Raw genomic sequence first — 25,703 nt, 5'->3', positions numbered from 1 at the left:
GCCACATGGCGCCTGGCGGCGGTGGCGTTCCCATTGAACAATCGACATCTCATTGTCACCTTATTACGATCCCATCAAATTAAAAAACGATTAAACGATTTATCTACGGTTACAGAGACCGAAAAAAAAACGGGTCCGGTCTTCGGTTACGCAAACAAAACAAAGGGCGGTCTGTGAGAAATCACGCGAGTCGCTGCAGGTTTTTTGCTCTTCCATTTTGGAGGCAAAAAAAAGGCTCGCACGCCAAGTGAGAGAAATTCCGACGTGACGCACGTCGCGAGAGATAACAACGTTCCGTCTTATCTTCCTAAAATATTTGCTCGAAGATCAAACAGAATTAAGCGCCACCTTAATGTACCTACTCTTGCTAAAACATTTGCGCAATTACGCACGAAAAGTGAACAAACCACACGAAATTTTCGGCCCATAACCATGCCAACGGCTGCAAAATTTTTTGAAACACCTTGTATAGTCGGTACCAAATTCTCAAATTTCACCCCACGCCCCCACCGGCCGGCGCGTTGTTTACAACCAAAAGTGCCAACTGCTATATACAGAGTGATGCGCAAGATTTATTTTTTAAGCGATGTCAGTGACAACAATCGCTCGTTAGTTTTTAAAAAAAATTGGGTTATTAGGGCAACGGGGAAATTTATGAATATGCAAAAATATGCAGATGGCTTTAGATACCCCTATTGTGATTAGTGCTTGTTTCCTAATTTCAGCCTAATTAGTGACCATAATTTAACCGAAAAATATCTAACGCGAAGAAAGAGTGAGACAACGAAATTTTCCACTGAAAGAAAAATTAAAATGTGTATTTTATTGTAGCCCAATTAACCGACAATTAACGATTCCGATATTTTTCAAAATTTATTTTCGATGTCAAAATCGAGCTGTTCCAAAATTTTAAGAATCGAATCGCAACATTTTGAAATTTTGAATTTTGAAATTCCATTTCATGCGATTTTCGAAATTTCGAAAAATAAATTCAACTCCTTGTAACTCTCTCAAAGAATGCACCCAGCGGCACACGAATTATCTCATGATGATAATGATGATTGTAGCAAAGGGATCGAATCTTCCTTTTACAGAAGGGGGGGGGGGGGGGGGGAATTTGTTTTCCACGAAACGAAAGCCATTCCACGTTTGCAACTTTACCGGAAACTATCGCGAGATGTTTATTGCACCTTTATGGCGTTTTAATTGCGGAGAAGTGCACATGAAATACCAGGGTCACAGAAACGCAAGGAGGTGTAAAATTGGTTCGCTCGCCTGATAAAAATTGTATTTCAAACGTAATTGAGTATAAAATTTAATTTCAAACAACTTCTCTCTGATTATGCTCTCCTGATACATACTTCAGGCCAGTATTAAGACTAGGTCCAGGACCGCATCGAAGTGTTAACGCAAGCATGATAATAATTTCCCTTTTAAAAATCAATGTATCAGGAGCACAAGGATCTATAAAGGTTACATTAACCTGCCCTCCTGATACAAATTTATCTCTTAGGAATTATTGTAGTTATTCCCAGAAACGTAACAGGATGTAAACTTCCCTTCGCACGCTTTGTCAGCCTGATACCAAATCCCTTTTTTTCAAAAATTGATTTATTTGCAATGCCAGTTACTTTCTCAGGCTGCTATGAACTTCGGCCTTAAAGATAACGGTACCAGGATCCCAGAAATGTAAGAATTTATTGTTAAACAACATATCCCTTTCTATTCTCCTTAACACAAACTGTCAATATTAAGACAAATACCAGCAGGTTAAAATTCATTCTCACCTTTACCTACATAATGATGCCATGATGTCACAGAAATGCTAAATGTAAAAATAGACACCTTCTCAGGTATTACGTCTGAGTAAAAATGAGGTTAATTGATTACAACGCAACATCTCTGAATGATCTGTCCATGATTTATGTTTCCCTGATATGAATTTATATTCTAACATTATTGTAGTAGCTTCCCGAAGCGTACGAAGGTGTAAAAATTCATTGTCGGGCAGCACCTCACGCATTCTTCCTCCTGGTACTTACGAATTATTTTTTTACAAATTGCGGATTAGGACCACAGAAAGTGTCTGGTTACATCTGATTTATTATGTTACCCTGGTATAGTCTCCCCTGCAAATTGGCAACCGACTGTTGAATACTGGTCTTGAAACAGAGGTATTCTGACACATTATGTTCGCCACATCTTAAATCGATGTACCAGGGTCACAGAAACACAAGAAGGTGTAAAATTATTTCTCAGATACCTTCGCAACCATCGTGTTTCCGGGATATATTTTTCTCTCTTTGAAATTGTATCGAAATTTCAAAGTCGGAAGCAGGTGTAAATCATGGGTTCTTTCATGTTGCTCTCCTGATACAAATTTCCTTCCACAAAGTGACCCGTGTCAAGACTACATAAACGCAAAAACTTCAATGCTCATTCATTTCTGTCAGACCTAGGTACTAAAAATTAATTCATCAGGATTGCAGAACCGTAAAATGCCAGTGTTAACATTTTTATGTTCTGTTCACCTTCTACAACTGAAAACCTTCCGAAAACCTATTGTCAGGTAAAGGCAAATCTTCTACAAGTTATCAACATCAGGAACACAGAACTGCAAGAAGGGCAAAATTAATTGTGATTGTGAATTTCTTAAAAGGTAGGTACTGTATTAGCGTCTCAGACATGCAAAAGAATGTAACATTAAAATTTCTTACTTATACTGTTCTCCTGACAAACTTCCATCTACATAGGCAGTGAAAGAACAGGAACACAAATGCAAAAAGGTTCAAAATTGATCCTTAGACGTACCGAGGATCTCACAAACGGAAGAGGATGTAAAATTCATTGTACAGCAATAGTTTTCTCCCCTAATGCAAAGTCCCTGTCTCAATTTGTGAATACTAGGGTTTGAGAAGCTCAAGATCGTTTAAAACTGATGGTCTGACACATGTTCATGCCTTCTGACCTCCTGGCACCAAGTCTATTTTTTGAAAATGCATGTATTAAAACCACAAGATCGATAAAAGGTGTAAAATTCCTCCTGAGATGTTTCACTAAAATGAATGTCTCATTAAAATTACTATAAAAGAACCACAGAAACGTGAGAAAGTCAGGCAACCCCTTACTTATTCTGTTCCCCTGATACAAACACTTCTTAGGAAATTTGCAATCAGGAGCGCAGATCGCAAAAATGAATTATCCTACACTTTCTTACAATTTATCTTAGACTGATTTTGATGAACCAGATTCACAAAAAAAAGCCGGAGACCGTTTTCTCGTAACCAAAAAGGAGGTAAAAGTCATTGTCAGACAACATCTTGTTTATTTTGCTCTCCTGATACAAAATACCTACTGCAAGTGACTTACGGCTCCAAAAATGTAAGATGCTGTCAAAATTCATTACCAGACAGCGCGCCATTTATTTTGATCTGCTGAAACCTCCTCCTCAGGATCACAGAAAAGTTCGTTTAAAATTTGTTGTCTCAAGAGTTATGTTTCCCTGGTATCAATTTCTTTAATACGAATGATTGATTTCCACAGAAACTTCAGTGCGGTTTATATATTCAATTTAGAGCTATTTTCGAAAATTAAAATTGGAGGGTGAAAAAGTAAATTGGGGGAGGTCATTTCGACATAAACTTCGCTCACGGATTGCAAATTGTGGCCCAACTTCCGACATTTTTCAAAGTTTTAGAAATGAACGGGAAAGCGTGCGGTTTTTAAGTTCAAATTAGAGCAATTTTCGAAAATTAAAATTGGAGGGTGAAAAAGTAAATTTGGGGGAGGTCATTTCGACATAAACTTCGCTCACGAGTCGCAAATTGTGGCCCAACTTCCGACATTTTTCAAAATTTTAGAAATGAACGGGAAAGTGTGCGGTTTTTAAGTTCAATTTAGAGCTATTTTCGAAAATTAAAATTGGAGGGTGAAAAAGTAAATTGGGGGAGGTCATTTCGACATAAACTTCGCTCACGGATTGCAAATTGTGGCCCAACTTCCGACATTTTTCAAAGTTTTAGAAATGAACGGGAAAGCGTGCGGTTTTTAAGTTCAAATTAGAGCAATTTTCGAAAATTAAAATTGGAGGGTGAAAAAGTAAATTTGGGGGAGGTCATTTCGACATAAACTTCGCTCACGAGTCGCAAATTGTGGCCCAACTTCCGACATTTTTCAAAGTTTTAGAAATGAACGGGAAAGTGTGCGGTTTTTAAATGCAATTTCTAGCGCCTTTCAAAAATTAAAATTGGAGGGTGCAAAAGTAAATTGGGGGAGGTTATTTTGACATAAACTTCGCTCACGGATTGCAAATTGTGGCCCAACTTCCGACATTTTTCAAAATTTTAGAAATAAACGGGAAAGTGTGCGGTTTTTAAGTTCAATTTAGAGCTATTTTCGAAAATTAAAATTGGAGGGTGAAAAAGTAAATTGGGGGAGGTCATTTCGACATAAACTTCGCTCACGAGTCGCAAATTGTGGTCCAACTTCCGACATTTTTCAAAATTTTAGAAATGAACGGGAAAGTGTGCGGTTTTTAAGTTCAAATTAGAGCTATTTTCGAAAATTAAAATTGGAGGGTGAAAAAGTAAATTGGGGGAGGTCATTTCGACATAAACTTCGCTCACGGATTGCAAATTGTGGCCCAACTTCCGACATTTTTCAAAGTTTTAGAAATGAACGGGAAAGCGTGCGGTTTTTAAGTTCAAATTAGAGCAATTTTCGAAAATTAAAATTGGAGGGTGAAAAAGTAAATTTGGGGGAGGTCATTTCGACATAAACTTCGCTCACGAGTCGCAAATTGTGGCCCAACTTCCGACATTTTTCAAAGTTTTAGAAATGAACGGGAAAGTGTGCGGTTTTTAAATGCAATTTCTAGCGCCTTTCAAAAATTAAAATTGGAGGGTGCAAAAGTAAATTGGGGGAGGTTATTTTGACATAAACTTCGCTCAAATGCAATTTCTAGCGACTTTCAAAAATTAAAATTGGAGGGTGCAAAAGTAAATTGGGGGAGGTCATTTTGACATAAACTTCGCTCACGGATTGCAAATTGTGGCCCAACTTCAGACATTTTTCAAATTTTTAGAAATGAACGGGAAAGTGTGCGGTTTTTAAATGCAATTTCTAGCGCCTTTCAAAAATTAAAATTGGAGGGTGCAAAAGTAAATTGGGGGAGGTCATTTCGACATAAACTTCGCTCACGAGTCGCAAATTGTGGCCCGACTTCCGACATTTTTCAAAATTTTAGAAATGAACGGGAAAGTGTGCGGTTTTTAAGTTCAATTTAGAGCTATTTTCGAAAATTAAAATTGGAGGGTGCAAAAGTAAATTGGGGGAGGTCATTTCGACATAAACTTCGCTCACGGGTCGCAAATTGTGGCCCAACTTCCGACATTTTTCAAAATTTTAGAAATGAACGGGAAAGCGTGCGGTTTTTAAGTTCAAATTAGAGCTATTTTCGAAAATTAAAATTGGAGGGTGAAAAAGTAAATTGGGGGAGGTCACTTCGACATAAACTTCGCTCACGAGTCGCAAATTGTGGCCCAACTTCCGACATTTTTCAAAATTTTAGAAATGAACGGGAAAGTGTGCGGTTTTTAAGTTCAATTTAGAGCTATTTTCGAAAATTAAAATTGGAGGGTGAAACGTAAATTTGGGGGAGGTCATTTCGACATAAACTTCGCTCACGTGCCGGAAATTGTGGCCCAACTTCCGACATTTTTCAAAGTTTTAGAAATGAACGGGAAAGTGTGCGGTTTTTAAATGCAATTTCTAGCGACTTTCAAAAATTAAAATTGGAGGGTGCAAAAGTAAATTGGGGGAGGTCATTTCGACATAAGCTTCGCTCACGTGCCGGAAATTGTGACCCAACTTCCGACATTTTTCAAAGTTTTAGAAATGAACGGGAAAGTGTGCGGTTTTTAAATGCAATTTCTAGCGCCTTTCAAAAATTAAAATTGGAGGGTGCAAAAGTAAATTGGGGGAGGTCATTTCGACATAAACTTCGCTCACGTGCCGGAAATTGTGGCCCAATTTCCGACATTTTTCAAAGTTTTAAAAATGAACGGGAACGTGTGCGGTTTTTAAATTGCATTTCTAGCGACTTTCAAAAATTAAATTGGAGGGTGCAAAAGTAAATTGGGGGAGGTCATTTTGACATAAACTTCGCTCACGTGCCGGAAATTGTGGCCCAACTTCCGACATTTTTCAAAATTTTAGAAATGAACGGGAAAGTGTGCGGTTTTTAAGTTCAATTTAGAGCTATTTTCGAAAATTAAAATTGGAGGGTGAAAAAGTAAATTTGGGGGAGGTAATTTCGACATAAACTTCGCTCACGTGTCGAAAATTGTAGCCCCAATTTTCAAAATTGCATGACGATTTTTTTTAATTCAGTCTTGAGAGTTTTTTGAACTTAAAAATTAGAGGGTGAAAAGAAACACGATTTCTTTCCCAAGCCGCCCGAATTTGAAATGTGGGGACCGTTATTTCCCTTCTATTTGTTGGCATTGTATTTGCCGTAATAATCACTTGAAACGGGCGGCAGGTTTTAGATGCCTAATTACGTGGCCAGACTTGCGGCTTGGAACAAGTTTCGGAGATAAAGGACGACTTTTGAAAAATTCGATTACGACTGCGGTGGCGGCGATACTTGTAAAAAGTTATAAATTCTACCCTCCCTAATACCTAAACAATGACTCTTTCGGAGCAGGATTAAAGAGTGACTGATGCGCGTCGCAAGAAGAGCCGTCAGAAGTTCAGGTAAAGGATGGAAGGATCAAAGGGGAATATGGGTCATAAATTAATCAATTGTTTTTGGGGAGGCGAGGGGCTATTTTTAATTTTGGATCAATTTCATTGGCAGCCGTTCAACAATTTAAATTTGTAATATTGTGTAATGTTTACAGTTTTTTTTTCGTCGGTACATTTTGAATGGCAACAATTTCCCTTTTAATCAGCTGGTACGTAAGTGCGCGGTCAAAAAACTCGCGGGGGGTGAAGGACCACCAGAGCGACTGGTAGTAGAAGGAATGATAATAATAATAATATTATTATTATTCGGGGACACCCACGAATTAATACCTACATGAAATAGATCTGGAAAACATCGACGTGGGCTTTTAGGTGTCTACCAGCGATCGAAAATCATCCTTTCTCATCTTTTCTATCACAGAGAAAAAACCGAACAGAATCACATAATCCTCACTGCATCGTCACAAAAAAAAAATAATCACAAGTGCGCGTCGCGGCCGGTTTTTGGCGAAAGTCTCGAAGAAAAGTGGCGGATCGGGTTTGACGCGGCGGCGAGGGCGGAGAGACACACACCTCGCGTTGCACTTTCACGCTTAGACTGCGATCGTCGAGCAGCGTGCCAATAGAAAACGACGATCGGAGACGAACGCGAGCGAGCGTCGGCGACGAGACCGCGGAGAGGTGGACGCATTATTTGTCTAATCACTTTCGGTATTTTAATTTGGACGAAATCGGCTCGATAAAAGTGAATTCGGGAAATTGGTTGACGCAAACTGAACTTTTGTCCTAACTTGAATTCTAAACGTGTACCGACCTTAGAGCAACAATTTTTTCACTCCGAGGCACCGACAGACAGACAGACGGCGGATCATAAATAAACCAAAATGAATAGAAAAATGTTCTTGAATCTTCCGTCCTCCCCATACTCAGGGCCGGACTGGGTTCAAAAACGACAGGCCTGTTAAAGGCTTAAGACTCCCTAAGCCCACCGGCTCCCTCAAAAGAAACCCAGCACACAAATACTTTATATGAGTATATGAATTATCTCAAGGTCTGGAAGGTATGGAATATTTCCCCAGAGAAAAGGAAAATGCAATGATAGTCACTACCTAGTATAACGCCCGCGCCAGGGTTACTTTCTACAGCGTTTTACCGAAGACTGTAATCAGAGTGGTCCTGGTGCCAGAGCGGTTTTGGGAAGAAATGTAAGACCGGAGGGGCCATTCCGAGGGAAGTATGGTAATACCCGCCAGTAATAGGAAAATGCTTGACCATAATTCCCTAGTATCATCATTACCAACTATTGGCAGGCATTCGTATACTCATATAAATAAAGGTCAACGTGTGCTGGGGTATATCATTAACCCCCCAGACCACCCGATGGTAACTGTTCTACAGCGTTTTACCGAAAAACTGGAATCAGAGTGGGTCCGGCAGGACGGTGTTTGGGTCAGAAAAGTAGAGACCGGGGGGTCGAGGGGTATGGAATCGACCTTCCAGTAAAAGGAAATGATTGACCAATTTCCCTAGTATCATCATTACCACTAATGGCAGCTTCGTATAACCATAATAAATAAAGTCAACGTGCTGCTGGGGCGGTATTCCATACCCGCCCAGACCACCCCGATGGTACTTTCTACAGCGTTTTACCGAAACTGGAATCAGAGTGGTCCTGGCAGAACGGTTTGGGTAAGAAAGGTAAGACCGGGGGTCCGAGGTGGTATGGAATACCTCCCAGTAAAAGGAAAATGCACTGACCATTTCCCTAGTATCATCATTACCACTATGGCAGCATTCGTGTACTCATATAAATAAAGTCAACGTGTGCTGGGGGGTATGGACCAAAGATAGTTTCGATAACGTTTTACCGAAAACTGGAATCAGAGTGGTCTGGCAGACGGTTTTGGGGAAGAAAGTAAGACCGGTGGGTCCGAGGGAGTATGGAATACCTCCCAGTAAAAGGAAAATGCACTGACCCTTTCCCTACTATCATCATTACCACTATGGAATCATTCGTGAACTCATATAAATAGAGTCAACGTGTGCTGGGGGGTATTCCATACCCCCCAGAGATAGTTTCGATAACGTTTTACCGAAAACTGGAATCAGAGTGGTCTGGCAGACGGTTTTGGGGAAGAAAGTAAGACCGGGGGGGGTCCGAGGGGGTATGGAATACCTCCCAGTAAAAGGAAAATGCACTGACCCTTTCCCTACTATCATCATTACCACTATGGCAGCATTCGTGTACTCATATAAATAAAGTCAACGTGTGCTGGGGGGTATTCCATACCCCCCCAAAGATAGTTTCGATAACGTTTTACCGAAAACTGGAATCAGAGTGGTCTGGCAGACGGTTTTGGGGAAGAAAGTAAGACCGGGGGGTCCGAGGGGGTATGGAATACCTCCCACTAAAAGGAAAATGCACTGACCCTTTCCCTACTAGCATCATTACCACTATGGAATCATTCGTGTACTCATATAAATAAAGTCAACGTGTGCTGGGGGGTATTCCATACCCCCCAAAGATAGTTTCGATAACGTTTTACCGAAAACTGGAATCAGAGTGGTCTGGCAGACGGTTTTGGGGAAGAAAGTAAGACCGGGGGGTCCGAGGGGGTATGGAATACCTCCCAGTAAAAGGAAAATGCACTGACCCTTTCCCTACTAGCATCATTACCACTATGGAATCATTCGTGACTCATATAAATAAAGTCAACGTGTGCTGGGGGGTATTCCATACCCCCCAAAGATAGTTTCGATAACGTTTTACCGAAAACTGGAATCAGAGTGGTCTGGCAGACGGTTTTGGGGAAGAAAGTAAGACCGGGGGGTCCGAGGGGGTATGGAATACCCCCACTAAAAGGAAAATGCACTGACCCTTTCCCTACTAGCATCATTACCACTATGGAATCATTCGTGTACTCATATAAATAAAGTCAACGTGTGCTGGGGGGTATTCCAAACCCCCCGGTGATAGTTTCGCTAACGTTTTACCAAAAACTGGAATCAGAGTGGTCTGGCAGACGGTTTTGGGGAAGAATGTAAGACCGGGGGGTCCGAGAGGGTATGGAATACCTCCCAGTAAAAGGAAAATGCACTGACCCTTTCCCTACTATCATCATTACCACTATGGAATCATTCGTGTACTCATATAAATAAAGTCAACGTGTGCTGGGGGGTATTCCAAACCCCCCGGTGATAGTTTCGCTAACGTTTTACCAAAAACTGGAATCAGAGTGGTCTGGCAGACGGTTTTGGGGAAGAATGTAAGACCGGGGGGTCCGAGAGGGTATGGAATACCTCCCAGTAAAAAGAGAATGCACTGACCATTTCCCTAGTATCATCATTACCACTATGGCAGCATTCGTAAAGGACGCCTAATCTGAAAGACTCTCAAATGCACCTGGAGACACTTTGGTTTATCAGATACTCTTACAGACTTATAAAGTTTTGTGATTTATTTATTTCCATAATAATTAATTATGTATCTGTAAGAGCCCTTAGATAATTTATTTATAAAAGGCAATTATTATTTATCGCAACACCGCACATGTTCATTTTTCACTTCACTTCGTCACATCCGCCGGTGACTAATCATTTATCGACTTTACGACGCCATAGTGGCGACCTGATGGCGCCCGGATGGAGCTCTATATTTTAGAATATTCGCTACAACCCTGAAAGAAGACTAAAAGATTCTTGGAGACTTTTAGAAGCTCTTAAAAAGATGTTACACATGCATTAAGAGTCTATTAATCTAAAAGATCCTTAAGGAAAGTTGGATCACATAATTTTCAATAGAAGTCACTAAATTTGGGACAAAATGACCTCCCCAAATTTACGTTTCACCTTCCAATCGAAAATCGCTCGAAATGGAACTTAAAAACCGCACTAGTTTCTGAGGAAATTTTACAATAATTCGTATTAGATAAATTGATACCAGGGAAACATAACTCTTGAGACAACAAATTTTAAACGATCTTGCGTTTCTGTAATCCTGAGGAGGAGGTTTCAGCAGATCAAAATAAATGGCACGATGTCGGGTAATGAATTTTGACAGCATTTTACACTTTCGGGGTTGTAAGTTACTGGCAGAAGGTGTTTTGTATCAGGAGAGCAAAATAAACAAGATGTTGTCTCTGACAATGACTTTTGCCTCCTTTTTGGTTATGAGAAAATGGTCTCCGGTTTTTTTTGTGAATCTGGTTCATCGAAATCATTCTTAAGATAAATTATAAGAAAGTGTAGCATTCTGCGCTCCTGATTGCAAATTTCCTAAGAAGAGTTTGTATCAGGGGAACAGAATAAGTAAGGGGTTGCCCGAGTTTCTCACGTTTCTGCGATCCTTTTATAGTAATTTTAATGAGACATTCATTTTAGTGAAACATCTGAGGAGGAATTTTACACCTTTTATCGATTTTGTGGTTTTAATACATTCATTTTCAAAAAATAGACTTGGTGCCAGGAGGTCAGAAGGCATGAACATGTGTCCGACCATCAGTTTTAAACGATCTTGAGCTTCTCAAACCCTAGTATTCACAAATTGAGACATGGACTTTGCATTAGGGGAGAAAACTATTGCCGTACAATGAATTTTACATCCTCTTACGTTTATGAGGTCCTCAGTACGTCTAAGGATCAATTTTGAATCTTTTTGCATTTGTGTTCCTGATCTTCCACTGCCTATGTAGATGGAAGTCTGTCAGGAGAACAGTATAAGTGAGAAATTTTAATGTTACATTCTTTTGCATGTCTGAGATACTAATACAGTACCTACCTTTTAAGAAATTCACAATCACAATTAATTTTGATCTTCTTGCAGTTCTGTGTTCCTGATTTTGATAACTTGTAGAAGATTTGCCTTTACCTGACAATAGGTTTTCCGAAGGTTTTCAGTTGTAGAAGGTGAACATAACATAAAAATGTTAACACTGACAATGACACCCTCTTACATTTTACGGTTCTGCAATCCTGATAATTTTTAGTACCTAGGTCTGACAGAAATGAATGAGCATTGAACTTTTTGCGTTTATGTAGTCTTGACACAGGTCACTTTGTGGAAGGAAATTTGTATCAGGAGAGCAGCATGAAAAAAAAAACTTCGCTATATAATTATTAAGATTGAAATGTGTAATACTCATAAAGATCCACTAAGGGCAAGATTTGGAGGCAAACGAACGAACCGAAGGCGAGTTCGACATAACCCTTTTGCTGTATTTCACTGCTGATCGCTTAGGATCGAATTCGAGGTAGGTATATTAGATCGATGATAAAGCGTTTCTCACTACGAGTAGGGAGTTGGTACTCATTTCCGCAGGTGTTCCTTGTAATTGCGGTGACGCACGCAAATTTTGGAAATCACGACGACCTGCAGCACGTGACGCTAACGCGAGCGAGGCAGTTATCTCAATTCGAAAATTGACGATATCCGTGATGTCCGAAACGTCGCTTTTATCAAATTAGCGATGGCGTCAGTGCGATAGTGAAGCGCCGGTCCCAATTTACGCAATTGTCAGTTTCTCGTGAGTCAGTCGCGTTGAATTGTTTGATTGCCCAATTTACCGGCGACTAACAACGTGCAACTTTTACAAACGAAAATTCGAAAATTGGAGTAGACATATTTAATGGCATCTCGTTCGGAGGTACACCTGTTTGCACTGCTCAGGAATGCCGTCCGAAAGTTATTGTTTTAATGAATTATGGGCCGCAACCCGTCCCGCAGCATCTTCCGATGGGTCTTCCCTACCGTTATATCAGTTTTGCAAATGGGAACATCGAGACCAGTACCTGGCACGTCAAGTTGATATCTGACAGACGTAAATATTTCTGGAGAATCGCATTTTTGCAATGTTTTTGGTAGACGGAACGCCCGCTGGGCCATTGTCAACTTCATCCCTTTTTCGCACCTTTCATTCGCATTCTTTGTCCGCTGCTTACTCATGCGAGACCCCCCAACCTGAGCGGTGCCATAATGACCACGTTACTAAATCGCAAACGCCCATTGAAAGTTATATCGTAATTTCCCACATTCTACACTTTACAGGAGGTATAAGGCTCAGTATGGAATGTATTATGTTCTCCTGGTAGCAATCTTCTTGTAAAGAAATGTGGTATGTTCTGTTGGTACGAGTTTCTCTTTTAAAAATAGACGTACCAGGATCACAGGAAAACAGGAAGCTGAACAAGTGATTGATATGCTTCTGACCACTTGCTATGCTCTCCTGATATACGTCTCCTCGTCAAGCGCTCTTGTACCAGGACCAAGGATGCAAGTTCCACTACTATAAATGCTTCTATTAGGACCACAGAAACGCGCGAAAGTGTCAAATTCATTCAACAATTGCTGTATCAGGAGCACATAATTAAAAAATTAAAATATTACATAATCGACCAATCGCCGATCTCTAGGATTGAATATCCCTCAAAAATTGCTGTTATCAGGAGCACATAATTAAAAAAATTCAAATATTATACAATCGATCAAACTGAATGCTTGATATCCGTTCGGTTTACCTTGGCTTCCTCCCTACCTCTTTATCTTCAGGGAGAAACCTTCCTCTCTAAACACAATAATGGCAAGAATCCAAAAATTTGCACAAATTAATTACATAATTACGAGAAATCTAGGTGAAATTGGGAGTACTTACTCTTCAAGAAAAGGGGGGCAATTAAATTGGATAGGCAACAATTAAAAAGCATAGTACGACCGTAATTTAAATGAAATTCCACTCCCACGAAACCAATGACATTGCGTCGTAAAAGTTGTGTTATAATGTCTTAATTGCCCGTTTATTTTACCATTCATCGTAATAATAATAAATGGAAATTTATAAATAATTCACCGCATGAGTTGCAGGGAACCTTTTCTCGTACTTTTATAGAGCATCGGCAAGGTAACTGAGTTACTCATTCGTCAATGCGGATATGTGCGTTAATTTAACGGAATTTAGAGTAATTGAAATGCATTTTCACGTGGATTACTTTCTCCAGGGGTAAATCCAATAATTAGAGCAATTGTGTTAAAAAAATTTACAGCATATTTTTTGAAGTCCAATTTCGAACTTTTGACAGCACTTACATTTACTCATATTTTAAATGGGCTCGATAGTCATTAGAAATTAAAAAGTGGTCACACGTACTGAGAAATGTGAATACCACGAGGAGAGTATACATTACCGGGGGGTCTGGGGGGTATGGAATACCCCCCAGCCAAAAGAAACTGGGTGGTTCTTCCTCGAGAATCAGGATAAGGAAAACTGATTGTAAATGTCTCAGGGGAAGGATGCATCACCGAGTAACCACCACAGTTTTGCATTTCCTGGGGGGTATTCCATACCCCCCAGAGGTACGTTCTCGTTACAAAACATTTATAACCACCAAGATTTGTGGTGACCATCTTCGAGGGAGAGCTATCGAAGCTCCAATTCCGGAGGAGTATTGCACACCAATCTCCCTCAGGAAAAGTAGCTTCGGGGATGTTTCCTAAAAAGTGATCGCATGTACTGAGGAATGTGAATATCACGAAGGGAGCATACATTACCGGGGGGGTCTGGGGGGTATCGAAAACCCCCCAGCCAAAAGAAGCTGAGATGGCTCTTCCTCGAGAATCATGATAAGGAAAACTGATTGTAAATGTTTCAGGGGAAGGATACATCACCGAGTAACCCCCACAGTTTTGCATTTCCTGGGGGGTATTCTATACCCCCCAGACCCCCCGGTGGTACGTTCTCGTTACAAAACATTTATAACCACCAAGATTTGTGGTGACCATCTTCGAGGGAGAGCTATCGAAGCTCCAATTCCGGAGGAGTATTGCACACCAATCTCCCTCAGGAAAAGTAGCTTCGGGGATGTTTCCTAAAAAGTGATCGCATGTACTGAGGAATGTGAATATCACGAAGGGAGCATACATTACCGGGGGGGTCTGGGGGTATCGAATACTCCCCAGCCAAAAGAAGCTGAGATGGCTCTTCCTCGAGAATCATGATAAGGAAAACTGATTGTAAATGTCTCAGGGGAAGGATGCATCACCGAGTAACCACCCAAAGTTTTGCATTTCCTGGGGGGTATTCCATACCCCCAGACCCCCCGGTGGTACGTTCTCGTTACAAAACATTTATAACCACCAAGATTTGTGGTGACCATCTTCGAGGGAGAGCTATCGAAGCTCCAATTCCGGAGGAGTATTGCACACCAATCTCCCTCAGGAAAAGTAGCTTGGGGGTGTTTCCTAAAAAGTAATCGCATGTACTGAGGAATGTGAATATCACGAAGGGAGCATACATTACCGGGGGGGTCTGGGGGGTATCGAATACCCCCCAGCCAAAAGAAGCTGAGATGGCTCTTCCTCGAGAATCATGATAAGGAAAACTGATTGTAAATGTCTCAGGGGAAGGATGCATCACCGAGTAACCACCACAGTTTTGCATTTCCTGGGGGGTATTCCATACCCCCAGACTCCCCGGTGGTACGTTCTCGTTTCTCGTTATGGAATACCCTCCAGGTCAAAAAGGCGGGCCCATCACAGCTTTGCAACGAGAACGTATTTCTGGTGGGTATGGAATACCCCCCAAGAAAAACAAAACTGAGATGGTTACCTGGTGATGGATCGTCCCTCGAGACATTTACAATCAGTTTTCGACATCAGGATTCTCGAGGAAGTAGCCATCGAAGCGTCCGAGCAAAATTTGTGAATTAGAGCTTTAGTATTGCGTGCAAATTCTTTCAAATTCACAAAATCTGTCCGATAACAATCCCAAGGTAAAAGACCGATACGAAAGTGCCTTTCATGCTGCCCTTTGCAAATTTATGATCACAAATAGGGGTAATAATTTTGGCATTAAGCAAACCTCTTCCCACGGTATCTGAAAGGTCATATTTACGAAGGAGGAAAATTAGATTTTATTATTCATAAATCGAGCCAGCGTGCTTTTAACTCGGCACTGACACGAAACCGCACAGACGAATTTATTGCCGATTGTCCCGTGAAGGGAATATAAAATATTTTTATTGAAAACTGTAATAATCCTACGCGCCCCCCTCGCGACCCCTTCAACAAAAAAAATTCGAAAGGACCTCGACGTGTAATAAATGGCTCTGTGCTACGTGCTCTTGAATATTCATTCGGAATTAGTCTCGGGGGTGGTTTTACAATTGCCCGGTATCGGAAAGTCATCGGTGGGAATCCAAACATTTTCGTGCGCCGTCCAGGAATGCCGCCCCGATATTCGACTACCGCATTTGAGGGACCGCTGAGATTAATGGGATCGTGTCGTCGTCCGAGACGTGCTCGTTTGCGGACCTCTTTATTTAGCGGGCCACCTTCGAGGTATTCACAGAAACGGTCTAAATTGCCCTTCTCGCACGCGGGAATTTCTTCTTTCTCCCCATTTTGACGTCGCGGACCGCTTATGGGACGAGCGCGCTCGTAAATCTACTTTAAGCTGATCGCTTAAGTACCCTCAGACCGACTCGAAAAAATCGAAAAAAATGCGATAGACGACGACAGCGACGGCATTCCGACAAACGCGCGAGCGTGTTTTATGAACAACAAATGACTTGGCAATCTCACCAATAAAGTCACTTTATCTCTTTTACCTCGAATTGAGTTAATTTTGTCGCATGTTTCGCGCGATCGATTCTAATCACTCCTGAACGTTCCAATTAGGTGCCAGCAGCGCCCTTTAATTAAGCAATTACGATTTGCGCTGAATTAGAAAGTAAATGAAATCATCCCTTCGGAAAAATTAGAAAATTCCCCCGCTCCTGCAGGCCGATCCGTTCTTGTTCTCTCCTGTCCTCCCTTGTTCGCTCCTCTATTTTCCTATCCTCCTCTGACCTCTCCCTCTGCTTATCTTAATCTCTTGCCCTCCCAGCCGGCTCCTTTGTACTGTTGTCCCGTGCTCTTTCGCTCACTCCTGCTACCCCTGCGATCTGTCTCGCTTGCTCGCTTCTGTTCGATCCTGCCATCCTGACATATCCTGCTCTCCTTCTTTCGTTTCTGTTCTCTCCCGACCTTTATCACCCACCCTTATCTGCTCGTGTTCTCTCCTGTCGTCTCTAGCCCTCTTCGTGCTTCTCTCTTCTTCTTATCCTCTGTCGACGTTTGCTCACTTATGTTGACTCCTGATACCTTCCTACTCGTGTTGTATCCTTAGCTCTGTATTTCTCTCTCAGGATATCTTCTGGTGTCTCTGTGCCTGTAGTGTCCTTGGATTTTTCGATCAAAAAATAGTCTCAAAACCAATGCCGAGCGAGCCGAAGGCTAGTTCAGCTCAAACCTAAGCAGAGTAAAGACTCGATGGAGTGAGTCTATTTGTGCCCATGTTATGCTTGGATCGCTAGGCAATAAAATAGATCCGTTACAGATTTTTCGAACAAAAAAATAGTTTCAAACCCAACCGAGCGAGCCGAAGGCTAGTTCGGCACAAACCTAGGCATAGTAAATACTCGATGAGGCGAGTCTTTGTGCCGAAATTGTCCTGGGATCGCTAGGCAATAAAATAGACCCGTTACTGATTTTTCGAACAAAAAAATAGGTTCAAAACCAATGCCGAGTGAGTCGAAGGCTAGTTCGGCTCAAACCTAGGCAGAATAAAGACCCGATGGAGTGAGTCTATTTGTGCCCCTGTTGTGCTTGGGTTGCTAGGCAATAAAATAGATCCGTTACAGATTTTTCGAACAAAAAAGTAGTTAAAACCAATGCCGAGCGAGTCGAAGGCTAGTTCGGCTCAAACCTAGGCAGAGTAAAGATTCGATGGACTGAGTCTATTTGTGCCCATGTTGTGCTTGGATCACTAGGCAATAAAATAGATCCGTTACAGATTTTTCAAACAAAAAATAGTGTCAAAACAAACCGAGCGAACCGAAGGCTGGTTCGGCACAAACCTAGGCAGAGTAAATACCCGATGGGGCGAGTCTATTTGTGCCGAAATTGTCCTGCGATCGCTAGACAATAAAATAGATCCGTTACAGATTTTTCAATAAAAAAATAGTGTCAAAACAAACCGAGCGAACCGAAGGCTGGTTCGGCACAAACCTAGGCAGAGTAAATAACCCGATAGGGCGAGTCTATTTGTGCCGAAATTGTCCTGCGATCGCTAGACAATAAAATAGATCCGTTACACATCTTTTCAAACAAAAAATAGTGTCAAAACAAACCGAGCGTACCGAAGGCTGGTCCGGCACAAACCTAGGCAGAGTAAATAACCCGATTCTATGGTTCGGCATAAACCTAGGCAGAGTAAATAACCGATGGGGCGAGTCTATTTGTGACCATGTTGTGCTTGGATCGCTAGGCAATAAAATAGATTCGTTACAGATTTTTCGAGCAAAAAAGTAGTGTCAAAACAAACCGAGCGTACCGAAGGCTGGTCCGGCACAAACCTAGGCAGAGTAAATAACCCGATACAGATCCTTTTCAAGACAAAAAATAGTGTCAAAACAAACCGAGCGAACCGAAGGCTGGTTCGGCATAAACCTAGGCAGAGTAAATAACCGATGGGGCGAGTCTATTTGTGACCATGTTGTGCTTGGATCGCTAGGCAATAAAATAGATTCGTTACAGATTTTTCGAGCAAAAAAGTAGTGTCAAAACAAACCGAGCGACCGAAGGCTGGTTCGGCACAAACCTAGGCAGAGTAAATACCCGATGGGGCGAGTCTATTTGTGCCGAAATTGTCCTGCGATCGCTAGACAATAAAATAGATCCGTTACAGATTTTTCAATAAAAAAATAGTGTCAAAACAAACCGAGCGAACCGAAGGCTGGTTCGGCACAAACCTAGGCAGAGTAAATAACCCGATGGGGCGAGTCTATTTGTGCCGAAATTGTCCTGCGATCGCTAGACAATAAAATAGATCCGTTACAGATCTTTTCAAACAAAAAATAGTGTCAAAACAAACCGAGCGAACCGAAGGCTGGTTCGGCACAAACCTAGGCAGAGTAAATAACCGATGGGGCGAGTCTATTTGTGACCATGTTGTGCTTGGATCGCTAGGCAATAAAATAGATTCGTTACAGATTTTTCGAGCAAAAAAGTAGTGTCAAAACAAACCGAGCGAACCGAAGGCTGGTTCGGCACAAACCTAGGCAGAGTAAATACCCGATGGGGCGAGTCTATTTGTGCCGAAATTGTCCTGCGATCGCTAGGTAATAAAATAGATCCGTTACAGATCTTTTCAAACAAAAAATAGTGTCAAAACAAACCGAGCGAACCGAAGGCTAGTTCGGCATAAACCTAGGCAGAGTAAATACCCGATGAGGCGAATCTATTTGTGCAGAAATTGTCCTGGGATCGCTAGACAATAAAATAGATCCGTTACAGATTTTTCAAACAAAAAATAGTGTCAAAACAAACCGAGCGAACCGAAGGCTAGTTCGGCACAAACCTAGGCAGAGTTAATACCCGATGGGGCGAGTCTATTTGTGCCGAAATTCTAATTAAATCGCTAGACAATAAAATAGATCTGTTCCTAATTTTTCGAACAAAAGATGGTTATAAAACTAGTAAGTCAATTTGTGCCAGGGCACTGGTTTTGAAACTAGGGTGAGCTTATTTGTGCCTCAATTAACCTTGGACCAAAATTAAAGGAGATTGTCTTGGGCCAAACCCTTGTGACATCACAAAATCCATTATTTCCCACTTTCTTGCTATAACTCTCGCCAGGAAAGATTGCCGGTCACAGCACACCTTGTGTCAAATTACAATCTATGTTTTTTTTAAGATGCGAGCGACTTCCGGAGTAGGATCGTGGCAATGTTGAACGAAAAGACTTTTCGTTCAAGATTGGCACGATCCTATCCCGGAAGTCGCTCACATCTTTAGAAAAACACAGGTTGTAGACCGGGATCAGGTCTTCTGTGACCGGCAATCTTTCCTGGCGAGAGGTTTAGTTCCAATTCTCTCATACTCTCTCCCATTACCATCGTACAATAATCTTCCTTGCCAATTCCAGTTGTCCTGCCATATTCTGCTTTCTCCAGACCTCCCTCGCGCACTTTTTGCTCTACTCTGTCCCCTCTACATTCTCCCTGTTCCTTCCAGCGTTTTCCGATCCTCCCTTGCTTTCTGTTCTGCCATCTCGTGCTTTCTTTTGCCTATCCTCCTCTGATCGTTCCTGCCTCTTGACCCGGCCTTTCTGTTCTTGCGACCAGCCGTCCTCTTCTGCGGTCTCATACAACTCGTGGCCTCCTGCTAAAAATTTCGCTTCTGTTTGCCCCTGCTATTTCGCGCTCTTCTTGGCCTTTCGTGTGCGCACTCCTAATGCAACTCTTTCTCTACACCACTCTCCTACCTTACACTGTCGTTTTATGCTCTCTATTACTCAATCATGTCTCGTGCCATTTTCTCTTTTCTACTTAGTTTGCTGAGAATACTATCACGATGAGTCTGCAAATGTAACCCAATAGTCCCAATAAAAAAGATGCAACAGGATACAAATTCCAGACTTTATGGCTCTAGCAGTTTCCGAAGGCAATTAAGAAACAAAGCCTCATAGAAAAGAAACAATGCACTGCACAGAAGATGACCAATTTATTCTTTCAAATAACCTCTAAAATGTCAAAGATTCCCCTTTCATCTATTCAAAGATCTAAAAATTTATTTACCGTTACAGAACTAATGTATTTTGACGTTTTATAACAAATATTTGCGCGAATAGTGCGAAAAATTGAACGGAGCTTAAAGTAGATCAAGGACCGAGAGGTACTCGAACTTCGACCAAAAAACAGACACAACCCAAAACAATGACTTGGTGTTGTTAAAAATTGTAGAGAGAAAATTAGCAATTTAAAATTGTTAAATGAATGCCTACATAAATGAGGTAATTTAGTGAAAAAAAGTTGTCTAATGGTTCATATCAATGTAATCTGGCTGCGCGTGCGGGTTCAGCGCGTTTATCTGATATCATGCCGTAGTATCTCACTTGCGCGGACAAACGCAACGGGTTTCGAGTATAAATCTACAATTCTGATGTTCAATTTTAATTAAGGCACGTCAGCCGTGACAGACGAGAGCGCGCCTTGAGGCAACCAAGTACGAATTTCGTGTGTGGCGCGCTTTAGTGGTGTCGCGTTGCAGAAGATGATGATGCTCGTCGACTTTCGAGTGTTTTTGAGAGGGTGTCGTGTGTCAGGCCCACCCGCGATTGCGGATCGTGCTTTTCGTCGAGATTTTAATTGCGATAGAAGTTCAGAACTTACCAGAACAGACAAACTCGCATGGGTCCCAATAAGCGACAACGTTTCTTCGACTGCCCGCTGCATTTTTAGCACCGTTTCAATCCCTGAAACAAAAAACGATTTTCAATTCAAAGACAAATGCCAACCGAAACAAATGAATGAACGACGCATTTACGACTGCTCGATTGAATCACTTAAATGCATTTGAATCTGCAATGAAATGATAATTAATTAGAGAAGAATAAAAAGATGCCCAAGAAACTAAGAAGGGCAATGATGTTGAAGAAATTGTAGCGACTAACATGAGAAAGCTGAAGAAAACCAAAAAAATACCACAATAAAGAAGAAACCTCACATTCCTCTCTTCAGGCACTTTTGCTTTTTCAGATCTTCGAATCACTCCCATTCTTCAGTTTCGGATTCTTTAATTACTTCGTATCCTCCTGTTTCTTCGATTGTTTCAGATTCTTTCAGTCACTTCTGCCTCTTTAAATCCATCAGATTCTTCAAAAGCCTCAGGTTCTATGAAACTTCAGGGGACGCTGCTACTATTGCTTCCACAGTGTACTACGAAGATTTGAAGATTTCAACGAAACGGAAGCATTTAAAAAATAATATGGATCTGAATTACCTGAAGAATCCGAAGATCGGAAGAATCCAACCCAATCTGAACAAGACTGAATTCTAATATTTAGTGAATTTGGAGAGTTATAAAAGAGGAGAATTCAAAAAACCGAACGATTCTCGAAAATCAAAGAAGAATGGCAGTAGTTATTAGATCAATTGAGGGAGCTCAAAAACGTGACTTGGAACAACCGCTAAAGCAGACGAAGAACACAGAGATTCAGGAATTGAATGAAGCCAACGAGAACCAGAAAATCCCAGGAAGAACGAGAGGTAAGGATGCTAAATGGAAAAGTTGCGATCTAAACGGCTTCAAAGAAAGTTGAAAAATTCCGACGGAGCGAAAATGGACCCAAATGCCTCTGGACCTCTTCATTTTTGGCAGACTATGTTCTCCTGATAGAAATGTCTTATTACGATATTGAACCTCCTTACATATTTTGATTCTTCCTCAAACAATGATAAAATTTTTTTTTAAATTGCTGTAGCAGAATCACAGAAATACAAGAAGTCTTAAGATTTATCAGAGCGTACATTCTCAACCATTATGTCCTCCTGATACAAATTTCTCGTCAAAAAATTGTGGTATCGGGAGCACAAACAAAATGCATTTTTATGAGTAGACATTTTCTCAGTTATTCCGTTCTACAGATACACATTTTTCTTCTCAAAATCGAAGTAACAGGAGCACATAAACGCAAAAGAATTAACATTTATGGCCAGACACCTTCTCTCCTGATATAATTTTTGTTTCAAAATTGACGTAGCAAGATCACAGAAATACCAGAGGCATACGAATTTGCATTATGTACTCCTGATATAAATTTCTCTTTAAACATTGTTATATCGGGAGCATAAACGAACAAGACGTTTTCTATGAGTAGACATTTTCTCAATCATACTGTTCCAAATCCACATTTTAATCTTAAAATGGATGTAGCAGGATTATAGAAATACAAAAAACCTTAAGAGTGAACAGAATCCCAGAGGCATAAGAAACGGTATAATTTAAACACCCTATGTCCTTCTGATACAAATTTTTTTTTAAAAAGTGTGGTATTCGGAGCATAAACAAACAAAAAGGTGTATACTTATGAGGCATTTTCTCGGTCATTCTGTTCTCCAAGTCCACATTTTCTTAAAATGGATCACAGGATCACAGAAATACGATAAACTTCAAGATTTATCAGGATTACAGAAACATAAAAAACGGTACAATTTTTAGTTAACCGCGCATTCTCAAACATTATCTCATGCTCATACAAATTTCTATTAAAAAATTTGTGGTATCAGGAGCATAAATAAATTAGATGTATTTTTATGGATAGACATCTCCTCAGGCATGCTCTAAATACACATTTTCCTTCTCAAAATTGACGTATCAGAATCACAGAAATACAAGAAGCTTTTTGATATATCAATATCACAGAGATGTAAAAAATGGTACAATGTTCAGTTAAACGCACATTCTCAAGCATTATGTTGTCCTGATACAAATTTTTCTAAAAAAAATGGGTATTAGGAGCATAGATAAATAAGATTTTTATAATTTTTTTTTATAATGAGATGTAACAGGATCACAGAATCGAAAAAAGGATTAAGATTTGTGACCAGACACCTCCTCTGATATAAATTATTCTTTTCAAAATTGACGTAGCAGGATTAGAGAAATACAAGAACCTGTAGGATCTATCAGGATCAGAGAGACGTAACAAATGGTACAATGTTTAGTTCAATGCTTTTTCTCTTGCATTATGTCCTTCTGATACAAACTCCTTTATAAAAAATGGTGGTATCAGGAGCATAGACAAATGAGAAAACGCATTTTTTTATAAAGAGGAGACATTATCTCAGTCATTTTGTTCTCCAGATATACATTTTTCTTATCAAAATCGATGTAGCAGGATCACAGAAGCGCAAATAGCATTCAGATTTGTGGCCAGACACCTTGTCCCTTGATATAAATTATGCTTTGTTTTAAATTAACGTAGCAGAATCACGTAAATACAAGAAGCTTGAGGATTTGTCGGGATGAAACGCACATTCTCTCTGATACAAATTTCTCCATAAAAAAGTATGGTATCAGAAGCATAGACAAATGAGAAGAGGCATGTTTTATAAAGAGTAGACATCTTAGTCATTCTGTTCTGCAGTTACACATTTTTCTTCTCAAAATTGATTTAGCAAGATCACAAAAACGCAAAGAGCATTCAGGTTTGTGGCCAACACATTCTGCCCTGATATAAATTGTTCTGAAAATTGACGTAGCTCCTGATATAAATTTCTCTATAAAGAATTGATGTACCAGGAGCATAGATCAATGAGAAGATGCATTTTTATAAAGAGTAGACATTTTCTTAGTCATTCTGTTCTCCAGACACACATTTTTCTTTTCAAAATTGATGTAACAGGATCACAGAAACGAAAAAAGCATTAAGATTTGTAACCAGACACCTCCTCTGATATAAATTATTCTTTTCACAATTGACGTAGCAGGATCAGAGAAATACAAGAACCTGTAAGATCTATCAGGATTACAGATACGTAACAAATGGTGCAATGTTTAGTTCAACGCACATTCTCTTGCATTATGTCATCCTGATACAAATTCCTTTATGAGAAATTGTGGTATCAGGAGCATAGACAAATGAGAAGATGCATTTTTTTAATAAAGAGTAGACATTTTGTTAGTCATTCTGTTCTCCAGATACACATTTTTCTTTTCAAAATTGATGTAACAGGATCACAGAAACGAAAAAAAGCATTAATATTTGTGACCAGACAACTCCTCAGATATAAATTATTCTTTTCAAAATTGACGTAGCAGGATCACAGAAATACAAGAACCTGTAGGATCTATCAGGATCAAAGACACGTAACAAATGGTACAATGTTCAACGCACATTCTCTTGCATTATGTCCTCCTGATACAAATTCCTTTATATATTATTTACATTCTGTCAGTTATGGGTTCTTTCGCAGCAATTTTGAGGTTAAGTGGTAGAGCGGAGAAGAGCAGTCGTTCAGTATTGCTCTTCAACCGAACTTCGCCTTTGTAGTTGCAGTCTATTGCATATACGTGCTTCTGCATCATTTAAATTCTATACATATGTACTACCTAATCGTATTTGTGAACTGCTGCATCACTCAATAAAGCTATATTATATTATTATTATAAAAATGTGGTATCAGGAGCATAGACAAATGAAAAGATGCATTTTTTATAAAGAGTAGACATTATCTCAGTCATTCTGTTTTGCAGATATACATATTTCTTTTAAAAATTCGATGTAGCAGGATCATAAGAGCGCAAATTCTCCATAAAAAATGGCGGTATCAGAAGCATGGATAAATGAGAAGACGCGTTTTTATAAAGAATAGACAGTATTTTAGTCATTCTGCTCTCCAGATGCACATTTTTTTCTCAAAATGGATGTAGCAGGATCACAGAAACGCAAAAAAGCATTCAGATGTGTGGTCAAACACCTCCCCTGATATAAATTGCTCTCTTCAAAATTGACATAGCTCCTGATATAAATTTTTCTATAAATAATTGATGTACCAGGAGCATACATCAATAAGAAGATTTTCTCAGTTATTTTGTTCTCTAGATACACATTTCTTTTCTAGCAGGATCACAGAAACGCAAAAAGCATTCAGATTTGTAACCAGACACCTTCTCCCCTGATAAATTATTTTCAAAATTCACGTAGCAGGATCACAGAAATACAAGAAGCTTTAGGATTTATCAATATCACAGAAACGTAAGAAATGGCACAATGTTCAGTTCAACGGACATTCTCAAGCATTATGTCCTCTCGATACAAATTTCTCTATCAAAATTGTGGTATCAGGAGCATAGACAAATGAGAAGATGCATTTTTTATAAAGAGTAGACATCTCAGTTATTCTGTTCTCCAGATACACATTTTTCTTCTCAAAATCCATGTAAAAGGATCACATACATATAAGACGTTTTAGGATATATCAGGATTAAACGCACGTTCGCTCTGATACAAATTTCTCCATAAAAAATGGCGATATCAGAAGCATTGATAAATGAGAAGACGCATTTATATAAAGAGTAGACATTTTCTCAGTCATTTCGTGCTCCAAATACACATTTTTCTTCTAGCAGGATCACAGAAATA

At 40.1% G+C, this 25,703-nt stretch overlaps 1 protein-coding gene across 2 annotated transcripts in view; it reads right to left on the bottom strand.

Annotated features, from left to right (window-relative positions):
• LOC116180880 overlaps window positions 1-21,038 on the bottom strand; it is a 55,090-nt gene extending 34,052 nt beyond the window's left edge. Inside the window, exon 1 of one of the 2 annotated variants that reach the window (XM_031501056.1) lies at window positions 20,950-21,038. Coding sequence is in view for 1 of the 2 variants with exons in the window: in XM_031501055.1 (XP_031356915.1) it covers window positions 7,082-7,103 (22 nt within the window). In the remaining variant the exon portion in view is untranslated. Of the gene's footprint in view, window positions 1-7,081; window positions 7,336-20,949 lie in introns of those variants that run through there. The other variant, XM_031501055.1, reaches the window with a different exon arrangement.
• Window positions 21,039-25,703: the final 4,665 nt, after the last annotated feature.

The sequence above is a fragment of the Photinus pyralis genome, unplaced genomic scaffold, assembly GCF_008802855.1.
Source record: "Photinus pyralis isolate 1611_PpyrPB1 unplaced genomic scaffold, Ppyr1.3 Ppyr1.4_LG9, whole genome shotgun sequence".
NCBI lineage: Eukaryota > Metazoa > Arthropoda > Insecta > Coleoptera > Lampyridae > Photinus > Photinus pyralis.
This window is presented reverse-complemented; position numbering and strand designations above follow the sequence as displayed.